Here is a 16,286-nt window from a genome sequence, read left to right on the forward strand (position 1 = left end):
CTTAAAGAAAGGAGTGTTTTCTAATTATTTTCTTCAACAGAACTAAATATCATATTTTCATATTTTCGCAGCCAAAGCCAATGATTATCTGTTATTGAGCGTGGCAAATTCTTTCTCAGGGACAGTAAATCTTGCAGGGGACGGTCGCAGAAAGATTGGCAAAGTCAATGATAGCGGATGTAATTGCGAACTTTTGACTTTTTAGCATCTTTAGTTCAAAGGCAGTACATTCTTACTTGGTTATTATTGGTCAACCACGGGAATCGAACCCTCAACAAGGCAGCGCTCTACGACCTGATTTAGCGCTGGCTGCAGGTAAATGTATCGTTGACTTTGTACTTCGTAAAATGACTTTGTACGAAAAGAGGATGTTGTTTGTATTTTTAAAAACATGTCACATTGAAAAACGCTGGTTAAGCACGTTCAGGAGAATCAAGGTCATTATTGAGGGTGTGTAATATCTTTCATTTCTGTTCTGTTTCTGGGGTAAGAATACAAAGGTTAAACTTTGCTGGAGATAACAATCATGACCGTAACATGCCCGATGAGATGATCAAAATGGGTTCTTTTCAAACGTTTTTAAGATCCGGACCCGAGCTAACTAATCTCAAGGACAGGCAGGCTTAATAAAAGTGCGGAGGAAACTGAATATATCGGCTAATAATCCTGACGCCCGATTCAAATTCAAAATAGTTAGTTTTCTTAGTGGGAGTGGGAGACTGGGGCACACGGATCACACTTCATTTACATTAAACGACGTATTTGCCAAATATAGTTTCGCAGTAAGACAAAAGGAACGAGAGGAGTTGGTGAGAACATCTGTGGTTTCTTCTCCTTGAATTTCGTTGAAACGGAAATTTCTGTAAGAATTCTGGATAGAAATGTCTTCTGTTTCAGACAATGCATCAGCAAAGGGTGCTGAAGGAGCTAGCGGAAGCACATCTGCAGCGGACTTGTCGAATGTTGAAATAAACGAAGCAACGACAGTTCCAGAGGTCGAGGTAAAGCATGCACCATTTCAGTCGCAACCTTCGTTGCGAGGAGAGATGACCGAGGAACAATTAAAGGAACTCGGCGACAAAATGAGGAAGGAACAGGCGAAGAAATATTTTTCGTTAAGGGTAAGGGAATTAGTTTTTTTCGTATTAGGTAGATTTTTAATGCTGAGAACGCAGTTTTTCGATTCTGCTAACGTAACGGAAACTTAGTACAAGCTTAGCTTGTACTTTGAACCATACGAGCCAAGAATTGCCTCTCAACTTTCACATGTAAGCTTACTCTGAATTTCTTTAGTCGCAAACTTACATATTTTTTTATTTAATGTTTATTCATCTTTTTTTCTCCCTTTTCTTCTTTCCATTCATTGTAAGTTTATACCAGCTGCATGTATTGGCTTTCATAATATTTTTACATTAAGATCAAGTTTCGCATGCACTCAGAAAATACATGTAGATGGTTTTTAAGCAAAATGGCAGTGTTTTAGTCACCGTTGCTCGGTGCTCTTTCGTGCAATATCCTCACATAGGAATATTTTACTGGCTTTCGCTATTTTTTGCCGTCTCTCGATGGTGTTGTTTAAATGCTTGGATCTTACTATTAGCTCATTTTTTATTTATAATGTTCTCGTCATTCTTGCGTATGAAGACATCAAATATTCCGTAAGTTCTGTCAGTGAATGAGGTCACCACCTTCTAGTTATATCTGAGTTTAATTATTAGGTTATCGCCTGAAAGATGGTGTTTTCACTCATGTTTGTTTTGTTTTATTATTATTATTTTTTTTACCTTGATATTTGTTTTGTGATAAAATTTTCACTTTAGAATACTGTAGTTCTGCACCTTTGACCTTATAATGTCTTATAAACGAAACATTTCGATTTTATCATGCATATTATCCCTTGCATATAAATGAATAAAATAAGGAAGTAAGGTCCTGTCCACTCTCTGTGACCATCCTTCAAGGCAGCCTAAAAATATGAATGTTATTTTAATTAACCTTGTTTTTTAATTCCTCTAGGCTGAGATGCTCATTCTAAGGCCCGGTTCAGACGCTGAACTTTTCATGAGCCGATCCTAATTTGAGTTAAGGCCGAACCAAATTATTTAGACTGGCTGAATTGATTCAGACGCCGATCTTAATGACAGCTGAACTTTGTTCAAAAGGCGGAAAAAGCTCATTTCATTCAAACTGCTTACAAAATACATTATAATGATTTATGCTTTAGGTTTGGTACATGAAAAGTTTGGCATCTGAATCAAAGCTGTTCTAAAGTCACTCTAAACGCAAGATTCCTGGCCAGGCTAGGCGAAAAGAACGGCTGCATGAGCCGTTCCAAATTGAAACAAGTGTTCCTAGTTGATTCAGACGCCGAAATCTTCATGAACTTAATTCAGTGTATTAGGCTCATGAAAAGTTCAGCATCTGAACTGGGCCTAAGCAGTGTAAATCTCAAGTTAATTGCAAACAGAGCATATATCTTATTTGTCACGGTAATTACATTGTAATCTTGGATTTTTGCCAATCATCTTTCTTGGCACCACAAACTTAAACTGACTGATTCATCTTAACCTTATGCTTGGTCAGTGGCACAGGTACATAGAGAATACTTCATGGAAAGTGCTGGCGTACGGTATTTATGCACTGGTTGTTGACGTATCAGAAATCAAATGAGTGAACGCAGCGAACGAGTAAGATTTCTGATACAAAAACAACGAGTGCGTAAATACTGTACAAAGCACTTTCCATGTGGCATTGTGTTTATTATATACATACTGAGACATTCATCATTTTGGCGGCCTTTTTATTTTAAATCTCAAAAATGCTAAAATTTGCCGCTACACACTTACCGCAAAATGACAAGGAAAACGAAGTATCAGCTTTTTAGCAAAAATGTTTGTTAAAAACATAAATGACGTAAGGATATGAGGTAATCCAAGAACTATAAGTAATCTTAACTGTTTGTTCTCAATGCACCATGAAAATGAGTGAATTTAAGTAAAATGGCCGGTTTCATTATAAGCTTAAGCTTAAATGAAAGGCAAAGTAACTCCAACAAAAAGCACAACAAAAGCTTACTTTTCGTTCTGTTTTTCCCTTTCCGCTGTTGTTTCGCCGCCTCTCTACCATTTTCTTTATCAACAGTGAAACAAACGAAACTATTCCACTCCATTTCCGAAATGTTTTTCACTTTTTTAGAGAGAAAAACACTTTGAGTAAATGTTTTCTTGTTGAATGTGTGCGAAAAGGCGCTGCAGGCTGCAATAAAAGGCGGGAATTTTGGCGCTAAACTCACACACCTCTGTGGCTTCTGATTGGACGTATCATTTTTCTCACACGTGAAAAAATATCGTTCGCGATTCTGATTAGACGTATCATTTTTTTCATGTGTGAAGACCATTGTTCGCTCCTCTGATTGGCTAGAACTAATTTGCGTACAAAAATTTACGACATAGTTTTTTGGTGAGCATTTCTCAGTATGTATATAGTAAAATATAATTATTACATGAATTATTGCTGCACCTTGCAATAGAAAAAAAGATTTTGGGACTTAACTTGGTGACCTGAGGGAAAAGTGCCATGTTGCAGTATTTTTATCTGTAAATATTTATGGCCTTTTATTATTAAAGTGAGGTTCACTGTTGAAAACATTTCATTAGTTAGGCCACCATTTTAAGTTGTATTTCACTTTTCAGGTAACTTTTAGCTCTAGTGACCATTATTTTTTGCCTAAAGGCTACTTCGAAAGGAGTTGAATTTGGAGCACAGCAAAAGTAACTCATCAGTATTGATTCAGTTAGTTTTTGTGCAATGTTTAGAGGATAGTGTGGAGTTGGGGGGGGGGGGGGGAGAGGAGGTAGGGGAGATACACGTAGGTCTGGTAAAAACAGATTTCACACAAGGCACCCCATTCAATGTTGTTAGCAGTGTTTTGCCTGTGATTCTAGCCTTAAGACATGATGTTGACTTTGCTTTCCTTGCCCAAGTAAACGCTTGAGAATGGAAGGACATTTCAGATGTCCAGGTTGACTAATTTCATAACAAAATTGTTAATAAAAAAAGTTGGGATTAGAAAAGAAGTGTGATTACATTGTAACTCCATAAATTTAAGTCCAGGTTTTTCAGGTCTGGGTATTGTTTATCGAGATTCAACTGCCTTACATTAATTTTGTCCTATGCAGGAGGGTGCATTTGCCAATGCTGTGGAGGAGTGCAAGTTGTATTTGGATGACAGTGATGGGGAAATCTTGAGCTCTTGGCTGTTAAGCGAGTAAGTGAAATCAAAGTATTTGTTCTGGCCTCCACATTAAATGTAAATGAGATATACAAATTTCTCATCATAATGACCTCGAGAATGTTGATTTGGGCTCCTTTGCTTCTTGGTCAAATCTCGTGGGGCTCTGTGGATTCTTTACATTGTCCATTGAAAGCTGAATTACATGTATTGAAATCAGGACATTGGCACATATCGTTACTGGGTATTAAATTATGTTGCAACCTCACATCATGCTTCAAGATAACCACCACCTGGTTAGCTCAGTTGGGAGAGCACCGATCTGCTGTGGTTCAAACCCTGGGCAGACCAACACTCAGAGTCTTTAAATATCTGAAAAGAATGTGCTGCCTTGTAATGACATCTGCAAACAGTTAGACTTTCTAGTCTTCTCGGATGAAGACGAAAAACTAGGTCCTGTCTCACAACAATTTCTCTTATCTTGTTCTTATGAGAGGTAAAAGGACCCACACCACTGTTCGAAAAGAGTAGGGGACATAGACCCCCGTGGTGTGGCTGACCTTTCCTTGGCTGGGTGGGTTATCTGTAACTTGGAGAGATCTTAATATACATTTAGGGATAACCTCATGATCCTCCTTTAGGTGTTGTACCTGTAAACAGTGTATTTATGTAAGGTGCTAAGGAAGAAGTTTAGGTAAAGAAATTTTAGAGGTGGTGGTCATAAAGTTAATACCCACCATTTACTTTTCTAGATGGAGGGTGACCCCACATTTTTTCCAGATCACTTCCCTTACTGCATTATTTATTTCTCTCTGTTTTATCAAAATGATTATGTTTGTGAGAAGTTTGAACTATTTTGCTATTGTCCTCTTGACATATGATTTGGGAATTCGTGCGTTCGTTACCAACCAAAATTATTCTGCTTGGTCCATTCATCCATTTCTGGAGTTCAACTTCAGTTCAGGTTTTTTGGTTTATTTTGTTTGTTTGTATGTTTTTTTTATATGATAAAATTAATTATATAGTACTTAGAACTGAGAGTGAGGTCATTCAAGGGAGATTACAGACCAAGGCCCTTGATGTATTGACCAAGCAATAGTGAGGTCAATACATCAGGACCGAGGTCTGCAGTGATTTTGTTACAAATACAAAAGTAGTTATGGTGAGTCGTGGGACTCATCTTAAGATAAAAAAATGAGTTCCAGTCCAGAACCAATGAGTTCCAGTTAAAAAAAAAAAAAAGACCAAAATTCAAAATGCTTGGGCCTTAAATTATGTAACCAGACAGTCAATTTAGGACTCGCTGTTTTTTTCACAAGATGAGTCCCATGACTCACCATAACTATTTGTATTTGAATCCTATCCTTCTGCTCCACTCCCCTTTTCATTTCTAAACTGGTGGGTTCCTTTGAAACTGTTTCTAATATTATGATAAATTCTATTCGCAGGATTGACCACTGGGATCATGAAAAAGAAAGGATTGTCCTTATCACCAAGAAGACCCTTTGCTTGGTAAAGTACAATTTCATTGGGTTGAAAGTTGATGAGATGAGAAAAGTGCCATTGATCAATTGTGACAAGATACAGATTGGTAGATTTGTGTATCCTAAAACCACCATGATGATGTGAGTACAGTAACTATTCTACTTTGGGACTTTTAATGCCAACATTTCTTCAAGGTTTTGCTTTGGAAAAAGGGTATGGAGACCAAATTCTCTTAACCCTTTAAGTTCCAATAGTGACCAACATCAATTTTCTCCTAACAATATCCATGGATTGTCAAGTGCAACATCTATGAGAATTAATCAAATGATCACAAAGAGAAGAATCTCTGATCTTTTATGAATTTCTCCCAACTTATTCTGTAAGGAAATGTATAGAGATCAGTTTAGAGAATTTGTTTTTGGATATTGGGGCTTAAAGGGTTAAACCTATAAAACTACTGTTTCCATGTGATGAGTTTCAATAGCTAATGAGTCCTGGACATCTCCCTGAGGCAAAAGCAACTTGATTGCCAGGGACCGTTAGGCTCTGCTAAGGCAGGGCTCCTCTTATGCATAATTCTCACCTTTTGGTATTGATTATCACTTCTCAAACTCATTAATAATTCATAAAGAAAAAACAAAGGAAATTAATGCTAAGGCATGGCCCCTCTTATGAGTAATTCTCGCCATTTGATATGGATTATCTCTTCTCAAACTCATTAATAATTCTTAAAGAGAATACAAAGGAAATTAATGTTCAATGAGTGTCTGGAAATCAGATGAAAAACTACTCATTATCAAGCATTTGACACAGTGTTACATCACCAGATGAAACACCTCGAAGTTCATCAAAAATACTCTACATACTGCACGTCATATTTTCAACTCTCTTCTCACTGTTTCTTCTGGTGATGAAACACTGTCTCATTCCTGATACATGTATGTTACATCTTACACATACTTTCATGAACATAAAAAATAAATAAGTGAATACATTTGGTAAATAAAATGAGGGTAGCACATAGTCCTTGCAGAGTAATAGGCCTGTGGCCTTAAATTTCTCAATTGAAGTGAAAATTGGAAGTGTTGAATTATGTAAGGGAGAACGTCCTCTGGAGAAGAACCAGGAGAAAAAACCCTTAGCAGAGCTTGAGAACCAAAGTCAAACTCAGCAGTTACATATTGATGCACACAAAGTAACCTTTTCAGAGAAAATTAAATTGATGATGAGCACGGCTTTATCAAGTTAAACGAAAATATGAGAAATATCCTATACTGCTTTGGGATATAAAAATATTTTTAAAAAGCACAACATCAACAAATTATCTTGGGTTGGTCATGCATCCAGAAACACGATAGAAAAAACAAAATCTTCTCTAAAAGAAGAAAAGAGCGGAAAAAATTTCTCTAAAGGACTGTCGCACACTCTTTTTCAGTCCGCGGCACTTTCAAACCGGATTGCGTGTCTACTTTGGCAAAAACGTCCAACCAACATTTCTTCAAAACTGGAATCCATGGTCACGTGCAATCCCCTTTGTCACGTTTGCTTGGCACAGAGGCAATGACGTCATGGCCAGATTACCTGCGCACATGCAGCTCGATCCATTTCAGCAGGCTATTATTCAAGCCATCACCGAGGCCCACAACGCACTTCAAGAAGGCGTGGCACAAGAATCTCTCGAGATTGCGCACAATGAGCCAATACTAATTGAAGTGTATTGTGGGTTTTCGCCGATACTTCATAACTATGGCATCCTAGGGTTTAACCGTGATCGGGGAAAGTTTGGATTTTAGGGCTTTGGATGTCGTGGTTTTAGTTTGTGAACAACGTGTATGTGCGCTACAGTTTTACATGAAGGCGTTTTTAAGTTAATTCATTTTAAGATACATGTACCTTTAAACTACTCATATCTTTGTGAGCAAAATTTAATTCAGGAGTAATCAACCAATTATTTTCTTTTGTATTACTAACTTACTAAAGATAAAGAATATTGCACTGTAAGACAAATATGGGGTAGTTTGATAAAGTGTTAATAATATTCTAATAATAAGTACATGTACAAGTATAGTAACTTAATAAGTGCTCAATTATTTATACATGTTAGTACTCGGTTGAAAAATGCGTGCGTTAAAAATCAGGCTTTTATTAATTTCATACTTAGTTAGAGCTTGTAGAAAGTACATGTGACTAAAGAATTTCGCAGCTAAATATGTTGTCCTTCCCAGTCGTTTTAATCATATCCTCTGACTCACCACCTCGACTGGTCACGTGACGTGGGTTCCAGTTTAGAAGATCCAGTACATCGTGCGCTGGCCTCAATCCACACGAACATTGTAAAGCAAGTCATGGCTTGGTGCATTTGTTTGAATGGTATAACGAAATAGAGGAAAAGAAAAAGACAAGTGGCTTTAAATCTTTAATACAATATCTACTATCGAATTTCTCTTCCAAAGGTTGAAAGAAAAGAACGCGAGCCGCCATTCAGTATAATGTGTGTATGAAGTCATTTCGCCCAACAAGAAAGGGGCAGAAAGCTCCAAAAATAGACAAAACTGGTGTAAATCATGCACAGAGTACAAGCGTTCAACTGTTTGAACAGCATCAGTTCAGCATTCATTGTTGGCCTTTTTTCTCCCCGTAGGATCACTGGTTACGCTGACAACAGTCCCCACTCCAAACAGTCCGGGTTGCGCATTTTCTACTCGCATCAAGAACCCGGCTTCTTCCAGAACTGGAACCCATGGTCAAACGAAATGCCTTACATCTCGTTAACCAGTCACGTGCAAAGTGCGCTCGTTGAGTCTCCACCCGAAGCTGTGCAGCACAGCCTGTTCAGCAAGGCTCTCATTGACGCAATAACCAACGCCCGAGAAACGGAACCGAACAGGGAAATACTCAATAGTTTTGAAGTGGTGGAGGCAGAGTTAGAAATCTATGTTTATATTGGGTTGAGCGCCATGATTTATAATCAAAGCAAGCTCGGTTTTTGCAGAGACCGCGGCAACGTTTTCTTTTAACAATGTCCATTTTAAAGAATAACCTAAAAATATATATGTGATTAAAGGATTTTATTATTTTTCCTGTTTATGTATGAACATTGAGGTTTGATCATTTACTAAAGTCTGGACTGCAAAGATAATTCAAAGTTTGTTTCCCAAGAAAAAAAATCTGCAAAGATAAGAAGCAGGAATGAAACTTGTCATGTTGTAATGCAGTATATAATTGTTATATCGTAACTTGAAAATTAGGGAATAGTGATAATATGGCGTTGAAAGTTATTCCGTCAAATTGAGTATTCTGCAGTACAGAAAAAAGGAAAGGATGTAAGGAAAAATTATCAGGGAGTACAATGAAGTAGATACACACATTAAAAATTATATTCCAGGTTAAAACCAAAAAACGTCATAAATTCCGCTAATAAAACGTTCTGGATGCTACCAAAGTTGATGAAAAATAAAATGCCGCGGTTTTGGCATGGTTTCTTTTACAGCTGTAAATTTTACTTTCTAAAACGTCTGTGGATATTCAACCTCTATTAATCAAAAAACAGCTACAATGCATTACAAAATTTGCATTTTTTTTCTGTTTATAGACTGATCTTTTTGTGTGTGTTTTCTTTCGGAGTAGAAAGGCATGACACTAACTGAGAAAAAGTAGACAGCTAAGAAATATTTTGTTAGTTTTAGTGTAACCAAAACCGTAGCACCTTATTTATTGTGTTGCTTGTTTATTAAACGGGTGAGTATTTAACTTGAATAAGTTTTTAAAATATTTGTCTGTTATAAGGTCTAATTGACCTGCGTCACCGCTGACGACCAGGCTTTAATAATGAAGATCATTTTGTATTTGCACGAACTCTATGTTTTATCCATAGTTGTAAATCATTGTAATCAATAATTTCCTATCAACGAAAGAAATGAATTAATAAATTTTAGCCAGTCACTTTTTGGCTATTAATTCTAGCGTATCTTTGACAACATTTTTCATACTTTTATTATTCGTGGTGCTGAATGGGAATAAAGGCGACCTTAAGTGAACTCTTTAAAGAAAGTGGCGCGTTACTTGTTTGGACATACATATTGTCACATTTCAAACACTTGTTTTAAAAAAAAGTGCAAGGGAAACGTCTACACCATAAGATGATTCCCAAAGCTTTTTAACACGAGCAAATATTAAACTCACATGGTTAGGTTGTGATTGATTTAATCGCGCGCTGTGCAGTTTGACAGACAGGCGAGGCATCATTGAACCAATCACACCTTGATGGCAACCTCGCATGGCAACCTCGTTCCCAGAGTCCGCGATCCTTTTGGCCAGCGACTGGGAACGAGATTGACCGCATGGTTGAACTCCTTGCGCATGATCTTTGCAATCAAGTTGAAGCGGTCGACTTCCCTTTTTACTTCTTCAGATATTTTGAAGGTCATGCAGCCGAAGATCAAAAACAAATCCAACCTCCCTGGACGTGAATTTGGTGAATGAGCCATACTGAGTCAGTCTGCAACATGAAGTCTTTCTGCCCTGATTGGTTAATAAGTTTATCATTTATTAATATTGGGGGTGTATACTGAACAGGTGGATTAAAAGGGGGTGGGGGAGGGGGGTGCTAAATGATTTAGGATATTATTTTCACCGGATGTCATAAGCATCACACGTTGCTGTGTTCACTTGTCAACACTAAATCACTCATTTTTATTATGAAAACCTACAAACGTGGCCAAAAGGCTTTGGGACACTTCCCCCTTTTCGCGTGTTTTTATAAGGGATTGGCAGCTAACGGGCAATGCACACTCATAAAAAACGGCCTTGACAAGGTTTCCCCCCTTGAAAAAATTTAAGGTCCATAACGTGTGGAAGTTATGTAAAGGTGTCTGACTTGTAACACCCAACACTGTCCAGGGGAAGGAGGTGGGTTAACTTGAACTGCATTTTCCTTACGTGAAAGACAAAGTCTCCCGAAGGTGTTGTCCAGGATTGTTGAAGAAAACTCGAGCAAACAAAACCAAGACAAAGCAAAAAGTGTCAGAGCGGGCGGTGATCTGCAAAAATTGACTTTACTCGAATGCATTGAATTATGGGAAAATTATGAACGTTCGGATAGGATGATGGTTTTTTTTCTTTAAGGCTAACAGTTAATTTCTCTCCGTGACGTTTAACAAAGATTTGAAGAAGAAATCAATTGTTTTGAAAACGTTCAAAAGTTTCCATACGTTTAAGCCTCTATGGACCTATCCGGGATGGAAATAAGTCATAACAAGCAATATTGACAGTCGCTACATGACCTAACCGGGCTAGAAAATTTGCTTCACTCGATCAGATGTCCTACACAGATCTGGCAAGTGACACGTCATCAGTATGGAATTTCTGTGCTCGTTTCTCAGACGACCTTTCGCGAGGAAACCAGTGGTGACGTCACGAAATATCGGCTGTTTCCTTAAACGAGACAAAGTAAGAATACAGACTATCCAAACATCCCGATTTCGTCGAGATTCTCCCGATTTTGCTTGAAAATCCCGAATACCGACCAATATGCGATCGGGATAGGAAAAATCCCGATTTTGACACCTGTTATGATTTTTTCCAAATGAATTCTTACGATATTTATACAAGAACACATACTTACCTGAAACTGATGCGCAGAAAACTTTTAAAACCGCACAAAAAATTAAAATAACATCCAATCACGTGACTTGTAAGCGAAACCATGGAAATATAACTGACAAGCGTAAAAATGACAATCGATTTAACGAGCATTTTAGACTAAAATTGTACTCTCAGAACACCAGAAAAGGCTGTTCAAAGGATCAAAATTTCAGATCTTTCTGGGGGAGCATGCCCCCAGATCCCATCTAGCGGCTCTCCCCTTTGGCACTCGCCTGATACCTTGGCCCGATTTTACATATTCAAAACGTTTGACAGTCTGAGAATACAGTCGAAGCTCTCCTGACGACCACTCTCGTAAGCGACCAGTTCCAGTTACGAGCACCTTTGTGAAACCCCGTTCGAACTGACTCAAAATTTGTAATAAAACCTCTCGTAAGCGACCGCTCCCATAAGCGACTGCGACCACTTTTGGGATTACCCGACAGAACTATTTTTAATTTAAGCTCTCGTAAGCGACCAGTCAGAGTCTTATTCATAGAAATCAACGCTGTAATGAAACTGACACTCCGCTAAGGGACCGGTCATTATTTATGGCCGGAGGAGGAGTGGGGAAACGGGGCGCAGGATTTGGGGCTAAACAAGGTGAAATTTAGCCGATCCCCTCTTTAAATGTTACTTTACTGAAGTGATCCCCCCTGATAACTTTTGATGACTTTCGCGATCCCCGCCCCTACCCATGTCTTCATTTTCTATGCAAATGTGAGTGGTCCTTCCTCTGAATCCTTCCAAAGTTTTCAGCGATCCCCACTTTTGGGTTCTCAGTTACGACTGACCCCCCTTTTTGTTCTCCTAAAAATCAAGTGACCCCCTCCCCCCAAAAAAAAATCCTTCCCCCCCAGGTGATTTAAGTCACAGGAGAATAGACCACGTCCAACATATTAAAATTCTATCATGACTCCGAGGCTTTAGGGTCAAAATTGCAAGAAAACCAAATCCAATATTGAAAAATGACCAGAAAGCCTAGGAGTCATGTTGGAATTTTAATATATCGAACGTAGGCTATCAACGTATTTCTTGGACAACGTGAATCAACGAAACAATAAAAAAGAGAGGTATTCATGGACCTAAAAATGACTAAACAACCTATTCTCCTAAAAACAGCAAGTGACCTTATCTTAGTGAGATTCCCCCGCATTTTATTCATGCTATAAAGGTAAAGAACAGTAACGTCATCATGACGCATTTTACTGATTCGAAATGAAATATGGACAAAAGCAAATGTATTCCTCCGCAAGTTTATAAGACTCCTCCGCAAAAAAGGTTAATTTTATGCCTACTATACAACTTTTGCATTTAGTGTATGATCAGTTAATAAGACCTCCAGTCAAGTTAGGACAATTAGATGTTATTTTGTCCTCATACAATAAAATGTACCAAACTTTGTCGTACATGTATGATGAAGCAGATATTGCATGATACCCTCTTTTTTTTTTATAGAGAAGTGTGTCGCAAAAATTCAGTTTTTTAGAATTATAGGATTGGTCAGCATATTCAGCAAGAATAAGACAGAGTACAGGCCATTGCCAAACGCAAGTGAAGTTATTCCCTAATTTCACGAGTATACCATTTGATTACCTATTAATATCATGGGTGACGAATTACGTTAGCAATCTTGGATTTTTGACATGTTTTTCCTTGATCGTATCGATCGAGAACTCCACTCCCTCAAATGTTTAGACCTTAAATTTGGCTTATAAAGTTCAGAATTTTTCAGACTATTTCGGCAAAATACCTGTTAGAATCCTTCTTGATGTTCTCTTGTGTGTTCAGGTTTTCTAAAGCGTCTTTTTGTGCCCTAACATCTTCATTCACAGCATTTTAAAACTTCGTCGCCATCTTGACACTGAGAAGTAGGAAGGTTGCCATGGCAATTTTGTAATTTCACATGTGAAATTACAAATTAACGCTGAAATTTCGCGCCAAAATTAAGGAGTAATTCGTCACCTATGATATTAGCACCGTTATGCTCTGATGACCCAATATAAATTCACTAAGGCCCTGTTTACATGGAGGTGGGAAACCCCAGGTAGGTGAGGTAACCAGCTTTGGTGGGGTAACTGCCTGTCCATATAATCTCTCATTTTAATTTGATCACGTTTACATGATAGGTGGGGGGACCCGCCGCATGTTACTTTCACCTATCTGGGGTCCCCCACCTCCATGTAAACAGGCCCTAAAATAGGCCTGAATCGTAATGTTAAGGATAATTTGTACTGTTGCACGGTTGATGTGCGTCGCTGGAAAACGTCTTTGCTTATGCTCACTATTTTTTCTTATTTTATGCGACGTAACGTTTCACATGAGGCAATCCTAGCTGAAAAATATTCGTGTTTATGGGGAATGTTTCTAATTGATTTTTGGGCTTTTTGCAGCGAAGCTACGTTATGCACGAGCAGATGTGTTGAAAACCTTGTTTTTCGAATTTAGTTCAGTTTTTCAGTGTTAACGTTTAAAGGCAGAAAAACTCCTTGCCCCACATTAGGGGTGTCTCTGAACAGCTGGCCCTAGTTGCTTGAATGGTATTCACTCCTTTTCGAGTCACCCTTTTCCGATGGTAGGGTCACAAACACGTTGGCTCATCCAGCCTGGTCAACTTGGTCAAGGTGAGACAATCAGAGCATGCACACATGGCTAGGCGATTAACTTTTTTCTCATATTAACATACAGTGGGCGACAAAATTTATTTGAGACACTTCGTCCTAAAGGGGCTTTCTGACGTTTTACTGACTTCCACAGTGGAAAATAAAGCTTTTCCTCCCCCGTCCCCTTCATGCAACCCAACTTTGAATGAAGGGGAGGGGAGAGAGGTGTGGATTCTTTTGTTCTCTGTAGTTACCCTATCTGAGTACAATGTCTCATCAATAATTTTGTCACCGATTGTAGCTAAATGCGACTTAGCTGGGAGGATGGCCCTCTTTCCGAGGAAAATCACTCTCCAAATAAACGGGGCGTGACTGGAAGCACCCATGTTAAATTTGAAGTTCGTTGAATAAATGAGAAAGATATTAATCTCGTTCGATGTCATGACCATCGAACATTACTGTGTTTGTTTGTCAAGAGTAAATCGCTGCTTTTACTAAAAACTTCTCTCTATTGTTACAGCACATAAAACCGACTTTAAACTGAACCTGAGCCACATTTATTAGATAAATCACCCTAAAAAAGTTGCATAAATGGTAATTAGTATAAAAATCTAGGCTAATTAAACAAGTTCTTATTTTCTGAAGAAAACAAATACATTGCAGCTAAGAGAATAAGTGGTATTCAGCTTATCAGTCCCATAGATAAAACCCTTTTCTGTAAAACATGGTTTATAAATGAGAGGTTAGACCTCATGGCGGAACCCCCTGAACAAAACTTTCTCCCAGTCCCACTCCGGGTGAAGGTACAGATATGAAATAACGAGCGAGCTGCACCCACGACAAGTGGTTAACAGGGCTATTCTGTCATTACATTTCAAGGACAACGAGCTAACCTATTCTCACAATTAATACATAGCCTGAACAGTGCTTTTCTCAGTACTTGATATTCACTTAACGGTCCAATTTTTGGAGTTAGTTTAATTTAGATCTTAAATAGAAGGTGTTCAATCCCAGCTATTGTTTCTCGATGATTATAAGTAGCCACTCTGATACACAGCTAAGTTTATCACTTTTTGAAAGTTTAAAAGAAAAATCTATACCAATTATGCTGTTAGCTTGAGCCGAAGGTCAGTCTTATGATAAAATAAAAGTGAATTGAAGTTTTGGAAACATCCATATAATACTTTAACACGTAATCCGCATAAATCTCGTTACGATACCTTACAGAAAGTAAAATCCTAATTAAGTATATGCTTTCTAAATCCTTTAATCCGTATTATTTAACTCCCTCGACTAGAAAATCGAGCAATAGATTTATGTCGATGATTTTTAACTGAACCTCTTTACATTTGATAATTCATATTGCTAATGCGCAACTTTGTCAGAGCAATTTTTTTGTTGTGGACAGAGGGCAAGTTTTACGTCCAGATTCAAGTTCCGAAGTTCATTCCTCCTAGCTTTTACTTCATGATCACTTTTTTGAGGCGCTGGCTGAACTTGGAAGATAATATTGCAAAACATTGCTTATTCTAACATGACTAAGTTTGAAGACAATTTCAGTTTCCCCCTTCAAGCAAAAATGTTTCTGACTGGTTGAATTAACAAAGACCAATTTTGTTCTTCTCGGCATAGGCTGTAAAATTTTTTTTCTCACAATGCTTAAACCGGAAGTACCCGGTAAATGTTTCTTAACTTTGGGCCCTTCGAGGGTCGTCAACCCAATCGATACTGCAGAAAATAAAATTTTACCAGACATTGAACATTCACTCCATCAGACAGCCAATCAGAGACCACTCATTCAAATATAACTGTTATGGCCTACGTTGCGAATGTTCCTTGAGTAACACTTATAAAATACGCCATTTAAAAAGACTACTTTTCACTGAGTTTTACACAGATCTTTTACATGGCAAATTTAGAGCATGTTGTTGGTTTTTCGGCAACCGCCCGTTTCCTCCCTCCCCCATTTTTTTTCCTCCCCTACTGAGTTATACTGATAGCGTTGGAAATGTTATTCCTTTGGTACCACCTTTTCGTCTTAAAGAAGGGAGTGTTTTCTAATTATGTTTTTCACCTGAACTAAATCATCATATTTTCATATTTTTTCAGCCAAAGCCAATGAGTACATCTGTCATTCAACGGGGCAAATTCTTTCTCAGGGACAGTAAATCTTGCAGGGGCCAGTTGCAGAAAGATTGCCAAAGTCAGCAACGGCGGACTTTTTAGCATCTTTAGTTCAAAGGCATTCTTACTTGGTTATCATTGGTCAACCACGGGAATCGAACTCTCAAGGAAGCGCTCTACGACCTGATTTAGCGCTGGCT

General features: G+C 38.1%; 1 protein-coding gene across 2 annotated transcripts; it reads left to right on the forward strand.

Annotated features, from left to right (window-relative positions):
• Positions 1-841: 841 nt before the first annotated feature.
• LOC140944701 (tumor protein p63-regulated gene 1-like protein) lies at positions 842-9,683 on the forward strand. Of its 2 annotated transcripts, none has more exons than XM_073393829.1 (4): positions 842-1,121; positions 4,179-4,267; positions 5,680-5,856; positions 7,152-7,956. In XM_073393829.1, the coding sequence occupies exons 1-4, from the start codon at positions 882-884 to the stop codon at positions 7,507-7,509; spliced, it is 864 nt and encodes a 287-aa protein (XP_073249930.1). In that variant the 5' UTR covers positions 842-881; the 3' UTR covers positions 7,510-7,956. The 2 variants fall into 2 exon arrangements, with proteins under 2 accessions (XP_073249930.1, XP_073249923.1); XM_073393822.1 differs by lacking the exon at positions 7,152-7,956 and adding an exon at positions 8,358-9,683 and having other exon boundaries at positions 843-1,121.
• The last annotated feature ends 6,603 nt before the right edge of the window (positions 9,684-16,286 follow it).

This window comes from Porites lutea, chromosome 1, assembly GCF_958299795.1.
Source record: "Porites lutea chromosome 1, jaPorLute2.1, whole genome shotgun sequence".
Taxonomy (NCBI): domain Eukaryota; kingdom Metazoa; phylum Cnidaria; class Anthozoa; order Scleractinia; family Poritidae; genus Porites; species Porites lutea.

Excerpts from the sequence above, each read along its gene's own strand:
- LOC140944701 (XM_073393822.1), top strand. The coding sequence starts at position 882 with ATGTCTTCTGTTTCAGACAATGCATCAGCAAAGGGTGCTGAAGGAGCT. Across the intron at positions 1,122-4,178 it reads AGAAATATTTTTCGTTAAGG|GAGGGTGCATTTGCCAATGC; the intron begins GTAAGGGAATTA and ends TGTCCTATGCAG. Across the intron at positions 5,857-8,357 it reads CCTAAAACCACCATGATGAT|GATCACTGGTTACGCTGACA; the intron begins GTGAGTACAGTA and ends TTCTCCCCGTAG.